The sequence below is a fragment of the Podarcis melisellensis genome, assembly GCF_964234715.1.
Source record: "Podarcis melisellensis genome assembly, chromosome: 9".
NCBI lineage: Eukaryota > Metazoa > Chordata > Lepidosauria > Squamata > Lacertidae > Podarcis > Podarcis melisellensis.
In genome coordinates, this window is record NC_138541.1 from 56132297 (window position 1) to 56151897 (window position 19601).

Below are 19601 nucleotides of genomic sequence, written 5' to 3' on the forward strand. Positions count from 1 at the left end.
AGCCATCACAGTATCTCCCCTATCCGAGCTGCACACAAGCAGGCAAAGACTCTGCCTGTGTGTAACCTTCTGCTCCTCTCTCTTCAATCCTCTTCTGGTCCTGGGAATCAGTGGAGCAGGACTGAAGGGGGCAGGAGGAGTGGGTGTTGAAGCCCTTGACTCTACACCAGCCTGACCTCTCTCTTCCTCCCCTGCATCTGGTCTTCACTCTCCAAACCTGCAGATTCTCCTGCCTCTGACTCTTGCCTCCTGGCTGTTACAGGTTCCTTTCTTCCACGTCAGTCTCCAACCCCCTTCTGCCGGTGCCCACTCGTCAGTGTCCGGCCAGTCCCTGACCCAAGGGAATGAAGCCCTTGAATTGAAAAATGTTGCTCACCCCTAGGCTAGACGGTACATTCAACTCCAAATCAAAGCCAATGAATAAAAGGGAAACCTAATATAACTTGTAGAACTAGGAAGAGGAGGGCAAAAGATTTTCATGGGCAAGTCTGCCCTTTCCAGTCCCCCATTCATCTAAATGAAATACAGCTCTCAAGGAGTGAATGGCCTACTGTGCATACGTATCATTTAAGTGGCAAGCATGCCTTACTTCAGCTCTCGCCTTTCCTTCTGACAGTTGCACAGGAAGTTCCCAAACTGGCACGAACAGATGTGATGCTGTATGTGGATTAGGAACCTTTCGTTGAATTCAAAGGCACAAGGAAATTGTTCCATAAGCTGCCAAACACACTCGATGAACTGATCAATAACTGGTGAGATCTCCTTTGGGTCTCCATCTAAATTGCCATACCTAAAAACAATCCCAAAATGAAATGTTAATTCATAGCAAATGATCCTTTTAAATGAATGACGCCCTGCACCATTGCAAGCCCAGTCCTAAACTTCAATTTAAATATTTTTTTAACAGAAAAAGATTACTTTGGTGCCATTCCTAGCACTTCAGAACCAAGTCTGAAGTTTGCCTTGGCTGAGGCATGAGAGTCAGCCCAAGCCTGAATAGCTAACATCTCAATTTATTTGCATACAATCAAAAATAGTTTGCTTACATAGTCATACACAAGGCAGTGACCTGGTTATCTTGAATTACTACTACAACACCACCACAGTTTGAAACATTGCACAACCACTGCTGTCCCTCAGTCAAAGATTGGCTGCCTCATACAACATGATAGTTATGGAAGATTTAGCTCATAGCTCAAAGGCGCAGCTATAGGTATTATTTAGAAAGTGTTGTTCATTTGCTATCCGATGGTAGCAACACATTTCATTGGCTGTAGCCTCATGAAATCTACACACAGCAAACCACACTTACCTGTGATTAAATTTATGGCCAAAGGAAACCCAGTCTTTATCAATTAATACCTAGAATAAGAGAGGTATGTATAAGTAGCATGCAAAGAAGCTCACATGCATTTTTAAGAAAGCAGAAAATTATCTTCACTGTCAGTCTAAGGCAGGGGTGGGATACCTGTTTTCAGACTCCAACTATCATCAGCCCCAGCCAGCATGACCAGTGGCCAAGGATGATGGGAGTTGTAGTTTAGCAACATCCAATGGGGAAAGTAGAAAAGAGGTGAGACCCGTGCTTTTTAGGCAAGAGTCAAGTGTGGATGAGATTTCAGCATAGACAATGCTGAGCGAATGGTCAAATGGTTGACGCAGCATAAGGGAGCTTTCATTGCTCCTATGCTACACTTGCTCTCACAGAAGCGCATAGAACCAAAGCACTAGATACTTAAAAGTAGCTTTGAAATACTTTTAGTGTCAAGAAAGCCTCTGCTGTACTAAGCCAAGTAACTACAGAACACATAGCTTGTGACAAGTCCCCCTTTTTCTGCAAAAGCAAGCATGCTTACCATAAACCCTTTCATAGTTCTGTAATATGGATCTAGAAGAAGGCTTGCTACAGAGCAAACCTGAGCTGTCCGGTCCCATCCGTCAGAACAGTGAACAAGAACGCTCACTCCTTCTTCAGCAACAGCCTAAAATACAGAGGAACATTGCAGAGATTTATAGCCAATAAAATGCAGAAAGATAACATTTCCATCATTTGTGTGAAGCACGTCAAACTGGTGCAGCCAACTCAAAGAACGACTTGCTTGGATTTGCAAAGTTTCCAGCTACAGTTTCCCAGCATCTCTAGGTATTGCTTGGAAAGACCCCTGTCTGAAACATGTGCCTGTACAATGGTACCTCGGGTTAAGTACTTAATTCATTCCAGAGATCCGTTCTTAACCTGAAACTGTTCTTAACCTGAAGCACCACTTTAGCTAATTGGGCCTCCTGCTGCCGCCAGAGCACGATTTCTGTTCTTATCCTGAAGCAAAGTTCTTAACCTGAAGCACTATTTCTGGGTTAGCGGAGTCTGTAACCTGAAGCGTAGGTAACCTGAAGCGTATGTAACCCAAGGTACCACTGTACAGCATAGACCAGGGGTGCAGACCAGCAGAGACCAGAGGTGGGGAATCTGTGACCTTCCATACGTTGTTGGACTCCAACTCCTATCAGTCCTTGTTGGCACGTCCACTGGTCAGGGACAATGAAAGTTGCAGTCTAGCAGAATTTGGAGGGGCACGAGTTTCCCATCCCTGGTGTAAGCAAAACTTAGCTAGATGGACCAGTCATCTGACTCCGTCTCAGGCAGCTTCTTATGTTCCAGTGTTACCAAACAAAGGACTCTACAAGTCAACATAATGCATTGGGCAGATCTTGGCAGATGGTGGACAGCAATTATATATCTTGTCATATTTTGCTTCTGTCAGCTTTAGGGGTCACGCCCAGCTTGTCAAGATGTTCAAATCAGCTCATTGATCCTGTGTCAGGGGTTGACATGCTGTCCACAAAGACTTTCACTGGTGCCTTTGGGCAGGTGTCCCAGACTATAAGATTTCATTATTATTATTTTTTTAAAAAGGTCTCTGGCTCATCTAGAAAGAAAGTTATGGAACAAAATGTGCAGGTACCTTCTAAGCAATTTCTGTCAAATGAGAGTGAGGGTGGTGTGGCTACCTTATATATATTTTTTCTAGTACTGAAAAATGCTCCCTGTTGATATTAAACAGCAAGAGAATCAGTGTGTCTGTCAATATAGTGTGATCTCTGCAATCAGGACCAGCAGGGCATAGCTGACTTCCCATGGAAAGCATAAAGTTGTTGCAGGCAACCATCTCTCTTAATTTTGTGTTGTACCACATTGCTCGTGGCAGCCATTCTGTGACTGATGCCTCCAGAATGCTCTCAAAATGTGAGAGATGGCCACCGGTCCAAAAAGGTTGGCAACCCCAGCTCTATGTTCCCTGGTTGTTGGGAGTGTGGTGTCAACAGCCACAGGTACACAGGACAGGTAACTTGGGCAGGACAGAGTGGGCTAGAGGGGCCCATGACACAATCTGTTTCAGTAACATGGCACCTGTTTGTTACAGAGCAACACCGTCTACTTCCCTAGCCTCATTTGGGCCACATGCATTTCTTACATAATAAATCCCTGAAGGCAGCAGCAAGTCAACAGCATAAAATCAGGTCTCCTGAATCAGCACTATCCCAATTTCTTTCTAAAAAGTACATACTGCACCTTAGCAATAAAGATGCCAGCATCCATGATGGCTTTGATATGCTTTAGCCAGCCTGAGTTCTCTAAACCCCAGAGGAAGTCACTCATCGAAGGAGATCTCAGCTCACAAACTGCAAAATACACCAGCTTCAGTAAAGAACTCTGTTTATAGCCAGTTTTACATTATTGTTATCATTATTAATGTTTTAAAATTTGTATGCCACCCTTCATCCGCAGATCCCCTGGCAACATAAAATTGCAACATAAAAACCACAAAATACATAAAATCTTAAGAGTTGTAGAGTTGGAAGGGACCACTGTAAAGCCATTGTAATGAGTAGCATCATACATATCATAAGCTAGAAGCTAGAGACCCTGGGGCGCGGGTGGCGCTGTGGGTTAAACCACAGAGCCTAGGCCTTGCCAATCAGAACGTCGGCGGTTCGAATCCCCACGAGGGGGTGAGCTCCCGTTGCTCAGTCCCTGCTCCTGCCAACCTAGCAGTTCAAAAACACGAAGTGCAAGGAAGGTAAACAGCGTTTCCGTGCGCTGCTCTGGTTCGCCAGAAGCGGCTTAGTCATGCTGGCCACATGACCCAGAAGCTGTACACCGGCTCCTACAGCCAGTAAAGTGAGATGAGCGCCGCAACCCCAGAGTCGTCCGTGACTGGACCTAACGGTCAGGGGGCCCATTACCTTTAGAGACCCTAAAGCAATTCAACTAAAGCCAAAGAGAATGCCAAGAGAATGGTAGCTTGAAGGACTGAAGAAACGATAACCAAGTTGCAGAGCACCTAAATTTAAGGCCAGATCTGTCTCATAGGATTAAGCTCCCAAATTTAATCCCAGCTATCTGCAGCTAAAGGATCAGGAGTGATGTCATTTGATGTGAAAGGGCCCAAGGTCCTGAAGGGCCACACCTGGTTGGAATAGGCCAAGAGTAGCCAATGTGGTCCTCTGAAGATTCTGTTGGACTCCGACTCCCATCATCCCTGACCATTACCTATGTTGGCTGAGGGTTGGAGTCCATCAACATCTGGAGGATGCCATGTTGGCTATTCCTAGAGTAGAAATTCCTGGCCGGATGAGCAAATATTCTGCAGGTACCTGTAAATTTGATGCTTGGACACATATGCCCTTACTTAACCCAGAGTCCTTTCAGCTAACCTTCCATCCAGTGATCTATCACATAAGGCCATTTTTAAAAATGCATCTCACAGAACTCCTGATGGCCCACTGCTGACAGCAAGAAACCTGTCCAATGATTTATGTATCCATGCAGATGGGAGCACAAGCAATTAGCGGCTGGATTCAAACCGAGATGGCTGCCTCTTGTTTGCAAAGTGCAGGATAAAGTCAAAATAGAGCCTTCCTCCCATATCAGAATCAATATTTGCTCTCCACTTTACTGAGCAAAGTCCATAAAGTCCTAAATTATAGGCCTGCAACAATACAGAAATCAAGAGAACTCCCGCTGATGTGGAGTTCAACTGTGAGGAATTAAATAACTAAGCAAAAGCTCCATTAGATTGCACTGGCACCTTCATATGCGCACTAAAAAGCATTAATCTATAAAAAGGGTCTGCAAAGAGGAGAATCTGGGACAGATCTGGCCCTAAGCACAGGAGACAACCCTCAGTGGGTGGGTGTGTTTGTGTGTGACTCAAATATCTGGCAAGCTCAGCAACTCACAAGATGACCTTATTTCTCTTTCGAACAGGGAAAGCTGGTGGCTGGTGAGGAATGCAACCCTGCTAACTATGAATACTAGAGAAAGAGGTAATGACTGGTCCGATTTTTTAATTTACTTAATCAGGAAGCATAACAGAACCGAGGTGACTCAGCCAGTAGAGCATGAGACCCTTAACCTTAGGGTCGTGGGTTCGAAATTGGACAAAAGGTTCCTGTATTGCAGGGGGTTGGACTAGATGGACCCCTCATGGTCCCTTCCAACTCTACAAGTCTACGGTTCTCATATTTGTATCCTGCCCTTACTCCAAAAGGCTGAGAATAGCATATGTGGATTAATCTCATTTCACCCTCACAATAAGCCTGTGAGATAAGTGAGCCTGAGAAATATGTCACATTGCTTCCCCCAAAGAATTCTGGGAACTGTAGTTTATTAGAGGTGCAGGGGCTGTAACTCTGTGAGGCGTAAACTACAGTTCCCATGATTCTTCGGGGGGGGGCGGGGAGCCATGTGCTTTAAATATACGGTTTTGATGTGCAACAGAGTGACTTGTTTAATGGAAATGCCCACACCCAAATTTTAGTATTCTGCAAACAACAGCTCTCTTCCCAATACCCTTTCTGATATCGTATAAAGCACAAGTATGCACAGCTCATTTCATTCAGGTATGAACCCAGGAAATTTTGTCGTTTTGGAGCAGAGGGCAGACGTGCTCAGGTAGAGCAGAAGTCCCCAGCCACTTTGGGCCAAGGAGCGCATTTTGAAATCTATAGAACTGTCACGGACATTACAAAATGCCCATTTCACAGAAGAAAAACTGGTGATGCTCTCCACAAAAAAACCCCAAAACCCTTCAAGCAAAGAAACAAAAAAGAAGGCAACGCCCTCCAATAAAAATAGGCTTCCTCCAAATAAATAATAATAATAATAATAATAATAATAATAATAATAATAATAATAATAATAATGTAAAGGGGCAGTGGCAGGGCTCTCAGCAGATGCCAGGGGGCTCTCTGAGGGTACCACCGTGTCTCCTGGGACCACACTGGGGACAGGGCAAAGTCCACATTTTCAATATTTATTGGTGAAACACAGATGTACACACAGCAGATGACTGATGATTTTTAACCCTCTCCCCTCAGGATCTCGCTGCACCGAAAACCACGTGTGAAAGATGGGAGAGGGCACAAGGCAAAAGCACAGATGAGGGGAAAAACCACGAAGTTTACCTTCCAGCATTTTTTGGAGACTGCTCCTCATGACATGGATGTTCTCAATACCTATGAACTGAAACTTGATGTTGGAGTAGTTGTCTTCATTCTCATATCCTTTCCCAGCTGCTCTGTTTGCCATTGCATTGAGCTGCAGAGGGGGAGTAAGAAAAGAAAGGGAAAACATTGAGCTGCAGAGGAGATGGTGCTCATTCTGCTATATAACAAAGGAACAGCATGCAGAATATACAAAAGCAAGAACACTTACAGGAGTATTTCACTGCACTGCATATCTAATTACAAAAGGCCACCTTTTAAACTTATTTGCACAGGGGGGAGGAGGGATCAGAGTAAAATTGGAGCTTTCTTTGACATTTGAGCTGCAAGAACTAAGAGGCTTTTATATTTTTCAGCCCTCAGGTCTTTATTCCAACCTTACTCCGAGTGCTAATCAAGACGCACAATCTCTGTTTTATCCGCACAATGACCCTGGAAGGTGGGTTAGGTTGAGAGCTAGTGACTTGCCCATGGTTCCCCAGTGAGCTTGGTGGCAGAGCGGGGATGTGAGCTCAGTGCTCTGCAGACTAGATCATACACCCTAACTACTGTGCCAGAAATGGTTCTCAATTGTCATTACAACCCGCAGTGCAATTTGGGGTGGCAACACTTTGAAACAATCAAATTTTGCAAGGATACCTGGGGTCCTCTGCCTACAGGCTGTCAGGGGCCAGGCCATGAGTAGGCAAACTAAGGCCCAGGGGCCCGGATCCGGGCCAATCGCTTTCTCAATCCGGCCCGTGGATGGTCCGAGATTCAGCATGTTTTTACATGACTAGAATGTGCCCTTTTATTTAAAATGCATCTCTGGGTTATTTGTGGGGTATAGGAATTCATTCATCCCCCCCCCAAAAAAGATATAGTCCGGCCCCCCACAAGGTCTGAGGGACAGTGGACCGGCCCCCTGCTGAAAAGGTTTGCTGACCCCTTGGCTAGACTGAGGAGGAATGGTGGGGGCCACCCCCTTCTCCTGAACCTTCCTGAGAACAGTTGGACAGTATAGATTTAGATCAGTGGTTTGCAGAAGGGCATAATTCAGAGGCTGCAGAGGACAGAAGCTGGGAAATATTGGAAGAGGAAGAAGAAGAAGTAGCAGCACCAAGGGAGAGACAGCTGACAGACTCAGTGTCCTTGCAAAGCAATCCTGACCGACCCCCCGCCGCCTTTCTCCCAGAACCAGACAGGCATTGAAAGTAGTAGAACAGAGAGCTCAGCAGCAGAAGGCTCAGATTAGCGGACGCAGGACTGACGTAGAATAGGGAAGACGAAGCGAGGGTGGGACTTTACTAGCAACACCATTTCTAGAGAGAGACTGCATTCCTTTGTCTCTCGCTGTGATTATTCAATAAACTAATTGGTAACAACTCTTCCATTTTTTATCTGCTTCTTTGCTGCCACTGGGGGAAGGATCTGCTTCCCCGAAGCCTGACACAGGCACACAACTGAATCTCAAACACACACACATGATCCCTGTCAGTTAGGGCCAAACCACCTGGAGAAGTACCCACTTCTCATGGTCCCTAAGCGTAACTTTTCAGTGGCAGAGCACACACTCTGCATACAAAAGGTTCCAGCTCCAATCCATGACATATCCAGACAGGGCTGGTTAAGACCCCCTCCTTGATACCCTGAAGAGCCACTGCAAACAGCATCAACAATACTGTGCTAGAAAGACCAATAGCCTGACTCACTAGAAGGGAAATTCCTATGCTCCAATATGGACTACCATCCCAAACTTATCTGGGCTGCGATCGAGAGACCCAAATGGGATGCAAATTGGAAAGTAAGCACCATTGAACTCAACGGGCTTACTTCTAAGTACATATGTGTCTAGATTTGCACCCGCTCATTTTTCCTGGTGGCCACATCCATTGCGAAAATCAAGCCTGCTGCAATCCGCCGCCCCCCATGCTAGAATGTGATAGCATGCTGAGAACTGGCTGTAACGTATATTGATGGATGTTTATTTCGATGCAAGTGGCGTCGGAAAACTAAAACAGCAGCTGCTTCTATGGCAGCAAAATAATCACGACGGCCTTTCCAACCAACAAAACATTTACACTTTTCTCTCAGCATCTATGTACCCAGCACCCACCCAGTCCTCGTGACGTAATGCCCACTCCATATATTATGGTTGCCACTTTAAAAGGGGAGAGCATGAAAATAAAATACAATGGCTATTTCTTATCCAGTTGCATTAACATTTATTTTTGTGCTGTTGAAGCAAAGTCTGCTTTTAACATCACAATATATCCAGAAGATGGCACTATCTCTACAGTACCGCAGTGCATTTACATAAATATGCTGATTTGCTCCCAGATGTTGAATTTTTGATGGCCTGTGTTGATTTGCTAGGGTGAGTTAATTAGTAATAAACACTTTCTTTAAAGTGAGGTAACTCAGGAAATTTTATAATTTTGCAGGCACAGCACAGAAGAAAATTTTCAACTTACTGACAAAATAACAAACTTTATCATAGGTTAAAGAGAGAAGAGACCCTTCCATCCTGGGGCTTTCTGCTTCCCATGTTAACTTTGTCAAATCTATCAGAGATAAGGATGCATCTCAGATGCATTCAAAAAGAGAAATCAGTGGCAGATTTGCAGTTCTGACTGCAGTGCAAGTAAACTGGGACAAAATTCACACCAGAATCCAATGCATTCTATTGAAGGTCTGAAAGGCTTTCCTGATGATAGTTAAATTCAAGGGCTCTTATTGTATTTATAGCATTGGTGTTACAGCAATTGCCCATAACCAAGTTAGAATGTTTGCTAGCATTCCGTGACAGCACAGAATGACCACCAGTCAAGTAATGGCACAATGTAGAAAACTCATAGCCTCAGGCAGCTGTAAAATTATTCTGCTGCAAGTCTGGCTGTCTTGACCTGTAGTGATCAAGTTTGAGACAAGCAGTTGGCAAAGGAGAGGGAGGGAGTCTGATTGTACTACCTGATACTTCCTACCTGGCATTATCTGGAGTTGGGGAGTTGGCTGCACAAGTTACTCTCTATCCACTGGTCTTTCAATGGAAAGCAAATCTTGCTGAATTGCCCCCCCCCCCCCGATCAGGGAAGTTGGGAGTGCTCAACAATCTGGTGATGCCCATGACTACATGCTACAGCATTCTACTTCAAAAGTACTTTATTTTGCAATATGGAAGAAGAAATCAAATCATGCGATAGCCTTTGCTGCATATTTGAAAGAACACACATACAATAAGCTTGCATACTTCAGTGCTGGGCCATTCTTCTAAGGGGAAGAAGAAAAAGAAGAGGAGTTTGGATTTAATATCCCGCTTTATCACTACCCGAAGGAGTCTCAAAGCGGCTAACATTCTCCTTTCCCTTCCTCCCCCACAACAAAGACTCTGTGAGGTGAGTGAGGCTGAGAGACTTCAGAGAAGTGTGACTGGCCCAAGGTCACCCAGCAGCTGCATGTGGAGGAGCGGAGACGCGAACTCGGTTCCCCAGATTACGAATGTACCACTCTTAACCACTACACCACACTGGCTCTGATTCTGCCACAGTCAGGTCATGGAGCTACATGTAACATCCTCTGGGTCCAATGCCCCCCCCCTCGGCTTCAGTAACACATAATTTATAAAGCATAGTCTTAGGACTATTTGTTTGCTGTTCCTCTAACTCCAGAACTCACAATGAAAGAGCTAAGTAAAACCATATTTCCATCTTCTGAGATTTGTAGCAGCAAGCTCACAAGGCGCTTCAAGGCCACCCAGTGCTAACCAACTCATTCAGATGACCTCTGACATACTTCTACAGGCATGCTATTGTAGATCTTCTGAGACGCGCCAGGCTGTAATCGGCATTAGCCACCACAAAATAAGCACATACACCACAGAGTACAAATTTTCTCACTTTTGGCCGTGTATCAACAACATAGATGAAATCACTTCCTGGATTTGCCTTCCTGATCGACTGAAGCATCTGTTCGTCTTCAAGGCATCGGGCACTGAAGCCCGAGAGAGGCTGGCTACTCCTGCATATGGAAGCCTGCGAGGAAACAAAAAACAGAAATATTCAAGTTAACACGTTTAGCACGGCCAAAGGGAATTTACCATCTAGAAATGGAAAACAAACCCCCCAGACACTTGTCACTTGAGAAGTAAAAACGTAGCCTATATCAGGGTTAAGCACAGAACCGCTTTGTAAACCCCTTTTGAGGTTTTCTACACTCAAGTGGTATATAAGTTTTATGAAATAAATAAAAATGAACCTCAGGCTTTCTTCTTCTCTCCCTCCCCCAGCATATCTGCCGGTTTCAAGGAAGCACCTATTATGCACCTCAACTGAATTCCCACCCATGATTCAAGACCCAGGCAAAGGATTCAGCAGTAATATCCCCAGAGGCTCTGTAAGAACTCTCTCCTTGTGGATCTCCCGACTCTTACGTTCCAGTTACTACAAATATATGAGGTTGTAGAAGTGTGTAAGTGATGCCTCCCCTCCAGTGCCTCCATTGCTTCTCACTCCAATGGGGAAGAGAGACTGAAACCACTTTTGCTTGTGTCCCAAACTGAGAAGCTAAGGAGCATATTAATGTGCATAGAGATGGAAGGGGCATTGCAGGTGATCAAGTCCAACTCCCTGCTTGGTGCAATTATCATTTGTCCCTCATGGTTTTTAGCTAGTAGAAAATGAAGAGTCAGTCCAAGTGAAATAAATCATTGAAAAGTTTTAGTCCCCCACTTACGTTATTCTGCTTGTAGTAATATGAAAGTGCTGGGAAACGCCTCCTGCTGCGGAATTTAGAGCTTCCCATAATGATGTGGGCAGTGGCTGATTTCGGCACATACACTTCGATGGGGTAAGAGTCACAGACCTGTCCAAAAGCAGAAGGAAGTCAAGATGAGTTTCTTGAAGCAGAACATAGCATGATCTTCTGGAAAACTCACCCAAGGATAATTTCAAAGGACCTCACAAATAGTCATACCCATATCTGTGCTCAGTACGCTTAAGAAAAAGCCAAGCAAAAAATAACTGAACAAAGTTTGAAAGCTTGCACTATCTCACATAAAACACAAATTCCATATTTCCTGAATAAGAGTGCTTTATATGTTAAGACCTAGATGTTTTTCCATGCTCTGATGCACCACTCAAAACCCCTTCTGCATCCTACTGAAAGCTTTCTGTTAAAGAACTCAAACATTCTGTTAAATGAACTCAAAAATTTCCTTTACTTCCAGAAGCAGCACTCAATAGAATGATGGGGGGAGCAAAGCAAAGCATGAGGAGATTGTGTCACACAACTTCTTTATACTCTGGCCCAGTTCAGACATCACAATGTTGCTCTAATAAATTATGGTTTATCAGCCAAATAACAAACCATGTGCCCATGCACTCCCACACTGCTCAACCACTATTCTCCTGTACCCAGATTTGATGCTTATATCCTGGTTTTTAAAACCACTTTCCCATGATGTCCAAAGAAGGGAAATGGTTTATTCTGGCAGTGCTTAAACCACAGTTTGGATGTCACAGGAAACTGTGGTTTAACGAGCCAAGATGTAAGACCCAAAGCTGAGGGCATGAGAGAAGAGCACATGAGCACACAACTCCATAAACCATCATGCCTGAATTGGGTCACTTAGTTACCAGGCTAATGCAGGGATCGTAAGTGGTCACTGCTGTCCTTTGTGTTCCACATTATCAAGTACCGCACCTTTGATAGCAGCAACTCACCCTGTAATCTCTATTGACATCACTGAGTTGCCAGTAATTATTTGGGACCCCCATCCGATTATATTCTTCCTTCATGTTTGTCAGATTCCAACCTTGCTCTCGCTCTTCTTTGTTTAGCTTGGGGTTGAAGGAAAAACAGTACAACTCTTCATATTTAACTGAAGGAGAGGGGAAAAGAGACACACACACACTATTTATCCATTTGATTTATTATTATTGCATCACAAATACCAACTTTTATTCGCTTAGTTATGCCAGCTGTCACATTTTTCAAAGATGATAACCAATGAAGCTTGCAATTCGTTAGGGAGGACTGCACTTGTGTATATGAATAATCCAGATGGGATTTCAAACAAGCTCTGTATGCTGTCTGTCCAGACACTTTACAGCCAAACTTTGCAGACAGCTAACCTTTTCCCTGACTGGGAGTGGAGGCAGGCAGGGTGTCTGATGTTAAGAGCTGCATTTCTTGCTCTTGTGTTTTATCCCGTTTACTTGTTTCGTTAGCAGCATGTCATTTGATTCATTTGCTCAGACCACCGGTTTGATGTGCAATGCTTGCTCCATTTTCCTCCTACTGGTACTATGTAACTTGGGCTGCAAGCATACAGGTGGCCAGAGGCCAGTTGAGTAGCTCCGGAATGCACATCAGTACCACTCTACTGATGGAACAGGCCAATGGCCCATCTAGTCCAGCATATTGTTCTCAGAGTGGCCGACCAGATGCCTATGGGAAGCTCTCAAGGAGGTCCTGAATGGAACAGTGCTCTCCCCACTTGTGATTCCAAGCAAATGGTATTCATACTGCCTCCTACAGTGAAGGCATGTTGAGGCAGGATCCAAAGTCTCCTTGTACTTCAACATACTGCAGGACTAAAGAACTAAACCAGCCCTAGAGAGGGAAACCAAAACACATTGTGTCAGGGAAATAAGAAAAGGCCATCTTCACTTCCCATGCAGCTCTCATTGAGCCAGCAGGGCAACTGAGCTCCGGCATGGATTCTCATAGAAAGACACTTCCGTAGAATTGTTCTGCCCACCTATGACTTGGGCAGCAAATAAATAAATAAATAAAATTGGCCGATGAGCCCTGCAAATGCCATTAAAATTTTCGCTTATGTTTTTAGATGGCGTTTATTGTTTGAACACAAGCCAAGGAAACAAAAAATACCTGGTCAATATAATTTTATCTTAGATATTTATGGGCCACCTTTGTATTCAACAACAGAAGACGCACAACAGGATGAAACAGATTTAAAGAGCAACTGCACACCAACACAATAACAACAAAATAAAGGAATACAACTATAATACAATTTCTTAAAATAGTCATAATCTAATCAACTATTTCGAGTAAGCGTTCTGACAAGTCAACTGACAGCATTATGACCATCAGCTGATGAAGATCCCAACCCAGCTAAGTTGATGGCGTAAGGCACCATAATTCTATTATCCTTACTTTATTATTGCTAACTTTCCCCCACGTTTCATTCCCTCGCTTAACTTCACGTTTAAATAGGACTTAATTTCTGTACTACAAAGTGCACAGCCACTTTGGCGAGGTGGGGATCGGCTAAGCTACTGCCTCTTCTCTTTCCCTTGACCTTAAGAGGAAAAGAAAGTGTGCATCACACACTCCGTTACGATGAAATAAGGGGGAGAGAGCACCTTAGCCAACTGCTTTATGCTCAGGAGGACTGACGCAGTTAGACTGTTATCTACAGGAAATGGCTTAGTAGATTACAGCAGGATCTTCCAGCAGAAACCTGACATCAGACTACCATTGGTCACCTGTGAACCCTACCACAGTGAAGGCAGATCCAGAAGCAAACAGAGAGAATTCAGCTTTGGTCCATCCTGTTCTATAACAGTAGGAAACAATTAACTGGATGTTATGGGTTAATCTCTTTCAAATGTTGTCATTGGGGGCAGGGTAGGGAGGCTTGCGGCAAGGCAAGGTACCAGTCACAGGTGACCTTCAGGTTCCTTCCTTCCCTACAATTTTATGAATTGATGTCCCATAAAATGGCCAGAACACAACTAACAAGATTGCCATGTGGGATAAACCCAAAGCAAATAAAGGGCTCTTGCAACAGCTAAGTCCCTTATATGCAGATGCTTGCAACATGCTCAGAATGGGAGGAGAGGTCTTCTTGTGGATCAGGAATTAGTTAAGTAGCAGGAAGCAGAAGGGAGGAATAAAGGGACAGTTTTCCGAATGGAGGGATGTAGAAAATGGAGTCCCTCAAGGATCAGCAATGGGCCATGTGCTTTTTAATTTGTTCATAAACAATCTCTAGTTAGGAGTGAGCTGTGAAGTTGTCAAGGTTGCTGATGATACTAAATTGTTCGGGGTTGTGAAAACAAAAAGAGATTGTGCTCCAAAAGGGCCTCTCCAAACTGAGTTAATGGGTGGTAAAATGGCAAATGAAGTCCTATGTAAACAAGTGTAAAGCAATGCATGTCAGTGCCATAAATGAATGGTAGCTCTAGTTCCCAGGATTCTTTGGGGGAAGCCACAACAGTTAAAGTGGAACAAATGTGCTTTACATGTATGGTGTGAAGTCTCTGCGCCCTACGAAAGCTTCTCCAGTGTCATCCATAAAGAAGTAAAGTGAATCCATCTGTGTGAATTATTTGCCATATCAGGAACAGCCAGCACAAATTGGATTTGGCACTGGAAGTGTATCCAAGCGCCGATGCCATTTTACTTCTCAAAAGCAAAACAGAAAAATCCTGCAGCACCTTAAACACAAAGAGTTGTAGCCAACCTATGTCCCATTCAAAGTAGATCCATTAAAGTTAATGGCCATGACTAATTCAGGTCCACTATATTTCAATGGTTCTATTGTGAGTACAACTTAAATTGAATACGACCCAAGCAAAAAAAAGGTGCCCTAAGTTTTTGCTGTGGAGACCAACATGCCTATGTAGAACTATTGAAAAAACTTACTTCACTGCATTGCTTTCAATGGGATGCACATTTAAATCAATAGTCAAGTGCATCTGGTCACACATAAATGCCCATTTTAAGTGTGACTAGAGCAGGATAAGAGTATGTAGATGGATACAACTAGTAATCTATGTTGTACAAAAGGAGTGCTGTATACAAGAAATGGAGAGGAAATTAATCCATAAACTTTCAGAACATTAAACCATAATTCAAAAAATAGATGAGGGCAGGGTTTGAACAGTTTCTGGAACTCAGACTTTTCTGCCTCCATCTGTTTATTGTCATGGCATGGGTTTATGTACACTGTTCCATCTGTTTATGTACATTGTTATATTTAACCTGGGGGAAAATATCTCAAGTAGAAAGATCTGGCTGGAATTTTGACGTGTATTTGTTCACCAGCGTCCAAAACGTGCATTAAAGTCATCCATTACACCAGCTCACATCACTGGCTAGCAGCTCTCACAGCTAGATCAAGTTAGAACAAACAACGTCCTATTTTAAGTTTAAGGCTTTATCAACAGTTCAGTCACAAAGCGTGAGGTGCAAAGCTTATTCATATTTGCAGGTTATTGGAAGTGCTTGACACAGTTGGCAAGAATGAGGGACATGGTGGGATGTTGCCAGAACCACCTGTCACAACCTAAGCAGAAAGAGTTCTCAAATCTTCCTTGCTAATACCTTTCCAGAAGTTCACAGCCTCAGGGTACCACCCACTAAACCCTTACATATTTCCTTGCTCACATTATTATTTCCTCAAAGGGGACTTTCTCCAGCCCCTTGATCATGTTGGTTCCCCCTTTCTACACCTTTTCCAGTCTACAAAATCCTTTGTTGTTTTTGCTGCAGCACAACTACACCTCTGAATACCTGTAAAAAGGAAACACCATAGTGCTGTCTCCACCCCCATCGTTCAGCCCGGACATTGAGATCCAGCGCCGAGGGCCTTCTGGCGGTTCCCTCATTGCAAGAAGTGAGGCTACAGGGAACCAGACAGAGGGCCTTCTCGGTAGTGGCGCCCGCCCTGTGGAACACCCTCCCATCAGATGTCAAAGAGATAAAGAATTACCTGACATTCAGAAGACATCTTAAGGCAGCCCTGTTCAGGGAAGTTTTTAATATGTAATGCTGTACTGTTTTTAACATTGATTGGGAGCTGCCCAGAGTGGCTGGGGAAACTCAGCCAGATGGGCGGGGTATAAATAATAAATTATTATTATTATTATTACTAAAACTAAGTTCAGGCCCAGTCTGCAGGTTTACAGAGCAAGAGGATGAGAAATAAAGTTCTAAATCAGCTGTGTAAATGTGCTGATTGATATTAAAAGATTAATGGAGCTAAGAAGGAAAAAACTAAAAATAATAAAATGAAGGGTCCCTGTCCCATGGAACCTTCCCTGCAAAGAAAAAGAGAAATAGTGAAATAATGGCCAGAGAGTTATGGGCAAAACCAGAGATGAGCATGACCATGAATGGCTAAAGAGAAGAGAGATGAATGAAATGATCATCAAATGCTGAAAGGAGATGCCTTTTCTACAACTGTGCTATCAGATGGCACAGAGCTTTTTTGAAAGACAGCAAACAGATATTGCATTGTTTGTACACTGGGTGAAAGAGAATCATAACAGCCTCCTCAGCATCACCGTGTGTGTTTTTTCTTTTTCTTTTTACAAAACGCATGACAGCAGTCCACCACAAGATAAATAAGAGAGAGCATTTGTTCAGGCTAATTTCCAGATTGTATCCTTCTGAACTTTCATTCCATACCTGGGCGTGCCAGACGGATTAAAGATATGTAAACATCATGGCAATCTCTTTCTTGAGGCATGATGAACTGGATGTTCTGAAAATTCTTGCAGCGAATCAGCAAAGGACAACCAGTTGCTGCTGTAGCCTGCTTTTCGATAGACGAGATTTGACTGTGAAGAACCTGAAAAGGAGAAACAACTTTTTTTTACTGCACTGTGTGTGTGTGTGTGTGTGTGTGTGTGTTATGACATCTTGAACTCTGCCAACGAAATGTGGGGTGCAAATGTTTTAAATAATTAATAAATAAATGTTTTAAATAATCAAACAGCAACAAAACACTTGCAACTTTAAAAGAATACAACCCAGCCCACTTTGACCATGTGCATTAATGCATGCAATGTTGCAGTCTGAAAGAGGGAGCAAGGCATTGGACAATATGCTGTTGCGAAGCAGAAGAAAGACAGAGTTTTAAACCAGAACGGATGAGCTCTACATCAGCATTGTGGTGAACTCCCCATAACGAAGAGCTGAAACTTACACAGTACATTCCATTTCCAATCTGAAGCTCCCTGTTGACCAGGTAGGGCTGGAAAAGTCCCCTGTCTGAAACCCTGCACAGTCGCTGTCGGTCTGTAGAGTTGAGGTAGCCAACATGGTGCCCCCAAATGCTGCTGGACTATAACTTCCTCAAGACCCAGCCAGCATGGAGAATAGTCAGGGATGATAAGAGTCATGGTTCAGCAACATCTAAGTGGGCATAACGTTAGCTACCCCTGATGTAGACAATACCGAACTAGATGAACTCAGTGTAAGGCAGATTCCCATGTTCCTAGATTTTGAGCTTTCTCTGGTATATTTGCTGCCATTGCGTCAAACTCAATGGTCTGGCAGTTCCTTATGCATACCCATTATGTTCTATGCATACATATAATCCAGTCTTTACTTAAAAGTCTGTGTACATTGCACACAGACTTTTAAAAACCAATGGAGAGGACAAATTAGCGAACTTTACGGGATGCATTCACAGATATATCCACTCCCTTTTCATTTGTTCAGCATACGTTTGTAGGGCATTTTGCAGTTATAAAAATAAAACCAGAGTTGTAGAAATTACTTTCATAGGATTCACAGAGCTGTAATATAGAAATTGCCATACCCACGTCTCTTTACGGGTGTCTGACTCATTTTCTACAAAGATCACATGAGTGGCTGTTAGATACAGCGTCCCTAATGCAGCCCTTTTGGAAGATATTCCATCAATCAAGCGGACATTTTCCACCTAAAAGAGAGAGAGAGCATAACCAAGCAGTTCAATACTTCCAATAAAATTTAAAAATAAAAAATTCTATAAAATTCTATGAAACTGGTTTTATGTTGAAAGAAACCATTTATGTTAAACATGCCAATCTTTTTCCACTGTTTAAAAGTAGCAAGATGAAAGAGACTAACAGGAATGAGTGGCTGCAACATTTTGTACTTTGCAAAGTAAAATTTGTGAAAATCTCAATAAAACTATCAATAACAACTTTTGTAAAAATTGCAAGATGCAATCTGATTGGTAGAGCCTTGGTTCTGCTTGCCTCTGACTGGATCTGACATAATTCTGTGCAACGCCTTATAGCAGAAACACCCATATTTTCTAATGAACTTTTCTTTTGTTTTCCTTTTTAAATAAGTATACTAAAGATGAGTTAAAGTCATATTTGCCCCATACACATATCAGGATTTCTGAAAGAGAAAAGGGGTAAAATACTTATACACAAATTCCACCTCAACCATATCACATAAGACAAAGCAGCTAAGAAATTTAACAATTATTCATAACCTAGCTACAAAGACACCTAAAGGATTATCATGTTTTTAAGAGCCTATTCAGAGCTCAAGGTAGGTGGGGATTTGAAAAAAGCTAAAATTAACTTCTGCCAAGCTAACCAAATAGATCTATGGAGTGTTTCTGTATGCTCTGTGGTTTCATTTGAGCTAAATTCTCATGACTTTATGACAGCTCATCCTTGCCCTTTTCTCTACTGAGAATCTACTTTGGTAACAAATGAGTTAAGAGTGGAACTCCAGGACGTGACCCAGTTTTTGGGTTTTTTTATAGTATAATGATTCACTGACTTCTTGGCTAGTTCTTATGAGACCCACGTCTTGGCTAGTTCTTTGGTGACCTATGTCAAGAGCTGGCTGCAGAAAGCAGAAAGCTAAACCACTTTGAAGACACAGATTTTCTAGCAAGCTCTGGCCTCTGGGAACTATTTTTGTGCATCTCACATCATTCCCAGTGGAGAAACAAACTGTGCGATGTCAGCTCAAAATTCACCCTTAAGGCAGCTTAGTGCCAGATCATCAAAGTACTTTAGGCCAATAGGAGCACTGAAAAGAACAAAGTTTGTTCTGCAATGTATATTCAATAGTGACTTAGCTGGAGACACAAACTGCACTAACTAGGAGTCTAAAGGTAAAGGGACCCCTGATCATTAGGTCTAGTCCCGGACGACTCTAGGGTTGCGGCGCTCATCTCGCTTTACTGGCTGAGGGAGCCGGCGTACAGCTTCCGGGTCATGTTGCCAGCATGACTAAGCCGCTTCTGACAAACCAGACCAGCACACAGCGAACCAGAGCAGCACACAGAAACACAGTTTACCTTCCCGCCAGAGTGGTACCTATTTATCTACTTGCACTTCGTACTT

The 19601-nt window shown here is 43.3% G+C and overlaps 1 protein-coding gene across 2 annotated transcripts in view; it reads right to left on the minus strand.

Annotated features, from left to right (window-relative positions):
- Nucleotides 1-19601, minus strand: part of MTMR7 (myotubularin related protein 7) — a 36070-nt gene that overhangs the window by 9391 nt on the left and 7078 nt on the right. Inside the window, exons 1-11 of one of the 2 annotated variants that reach the window (XM_081924489.1) lie at nucleotides 18489-18636; nucleotides 18065-18187; nucleotides 16927-17089; nucleotides 12207-12364; nucleotides 11218-11346; nucleotides 10383-10517; nucleotides 6469-6601; nucleotides 3572-3681; nucleotides 1857-1982; nucleotides 1313-1362; nucleotides 590-790 (exon numbers count right to left, since the gene is read on the minus strand). In XM_081924489.1, coding sequence (XP_081780615.1) covers nucleotides 590-790; nucleotides 1313-1362; nucleotides 1857-1982; nucleotides 3572-3681; nucleotides 6469-6601; nucleotides 10383-10517; nucleotides 11218-11346; nucleotides 12207-12364; nucleotides 16927-17089; nucleotides 18065-18187; nucleotides 18489-18542 — 1382 coding nt within the window. In that variant the 5' untranslated portion in view covers nucleotides 18543-18636. Of the gene's footprint in view, nucleotides 1-589; nucleotides 791-1312; nucleotides 1363-1856; nucleotides 1983-3571; nucleotides 3682-6468; nucleotides 6602-10382; nucleotides 10518-11217; nucleotides 11347-12206; nucleotides 12365-16926; nucleotides 17090-18064; nucleotides 18188-18488; nucleotides 18637-19601 lie in introns of those variants that run through there. The other variant, XM_081924490.1, reaches the window with a different exon arrangement.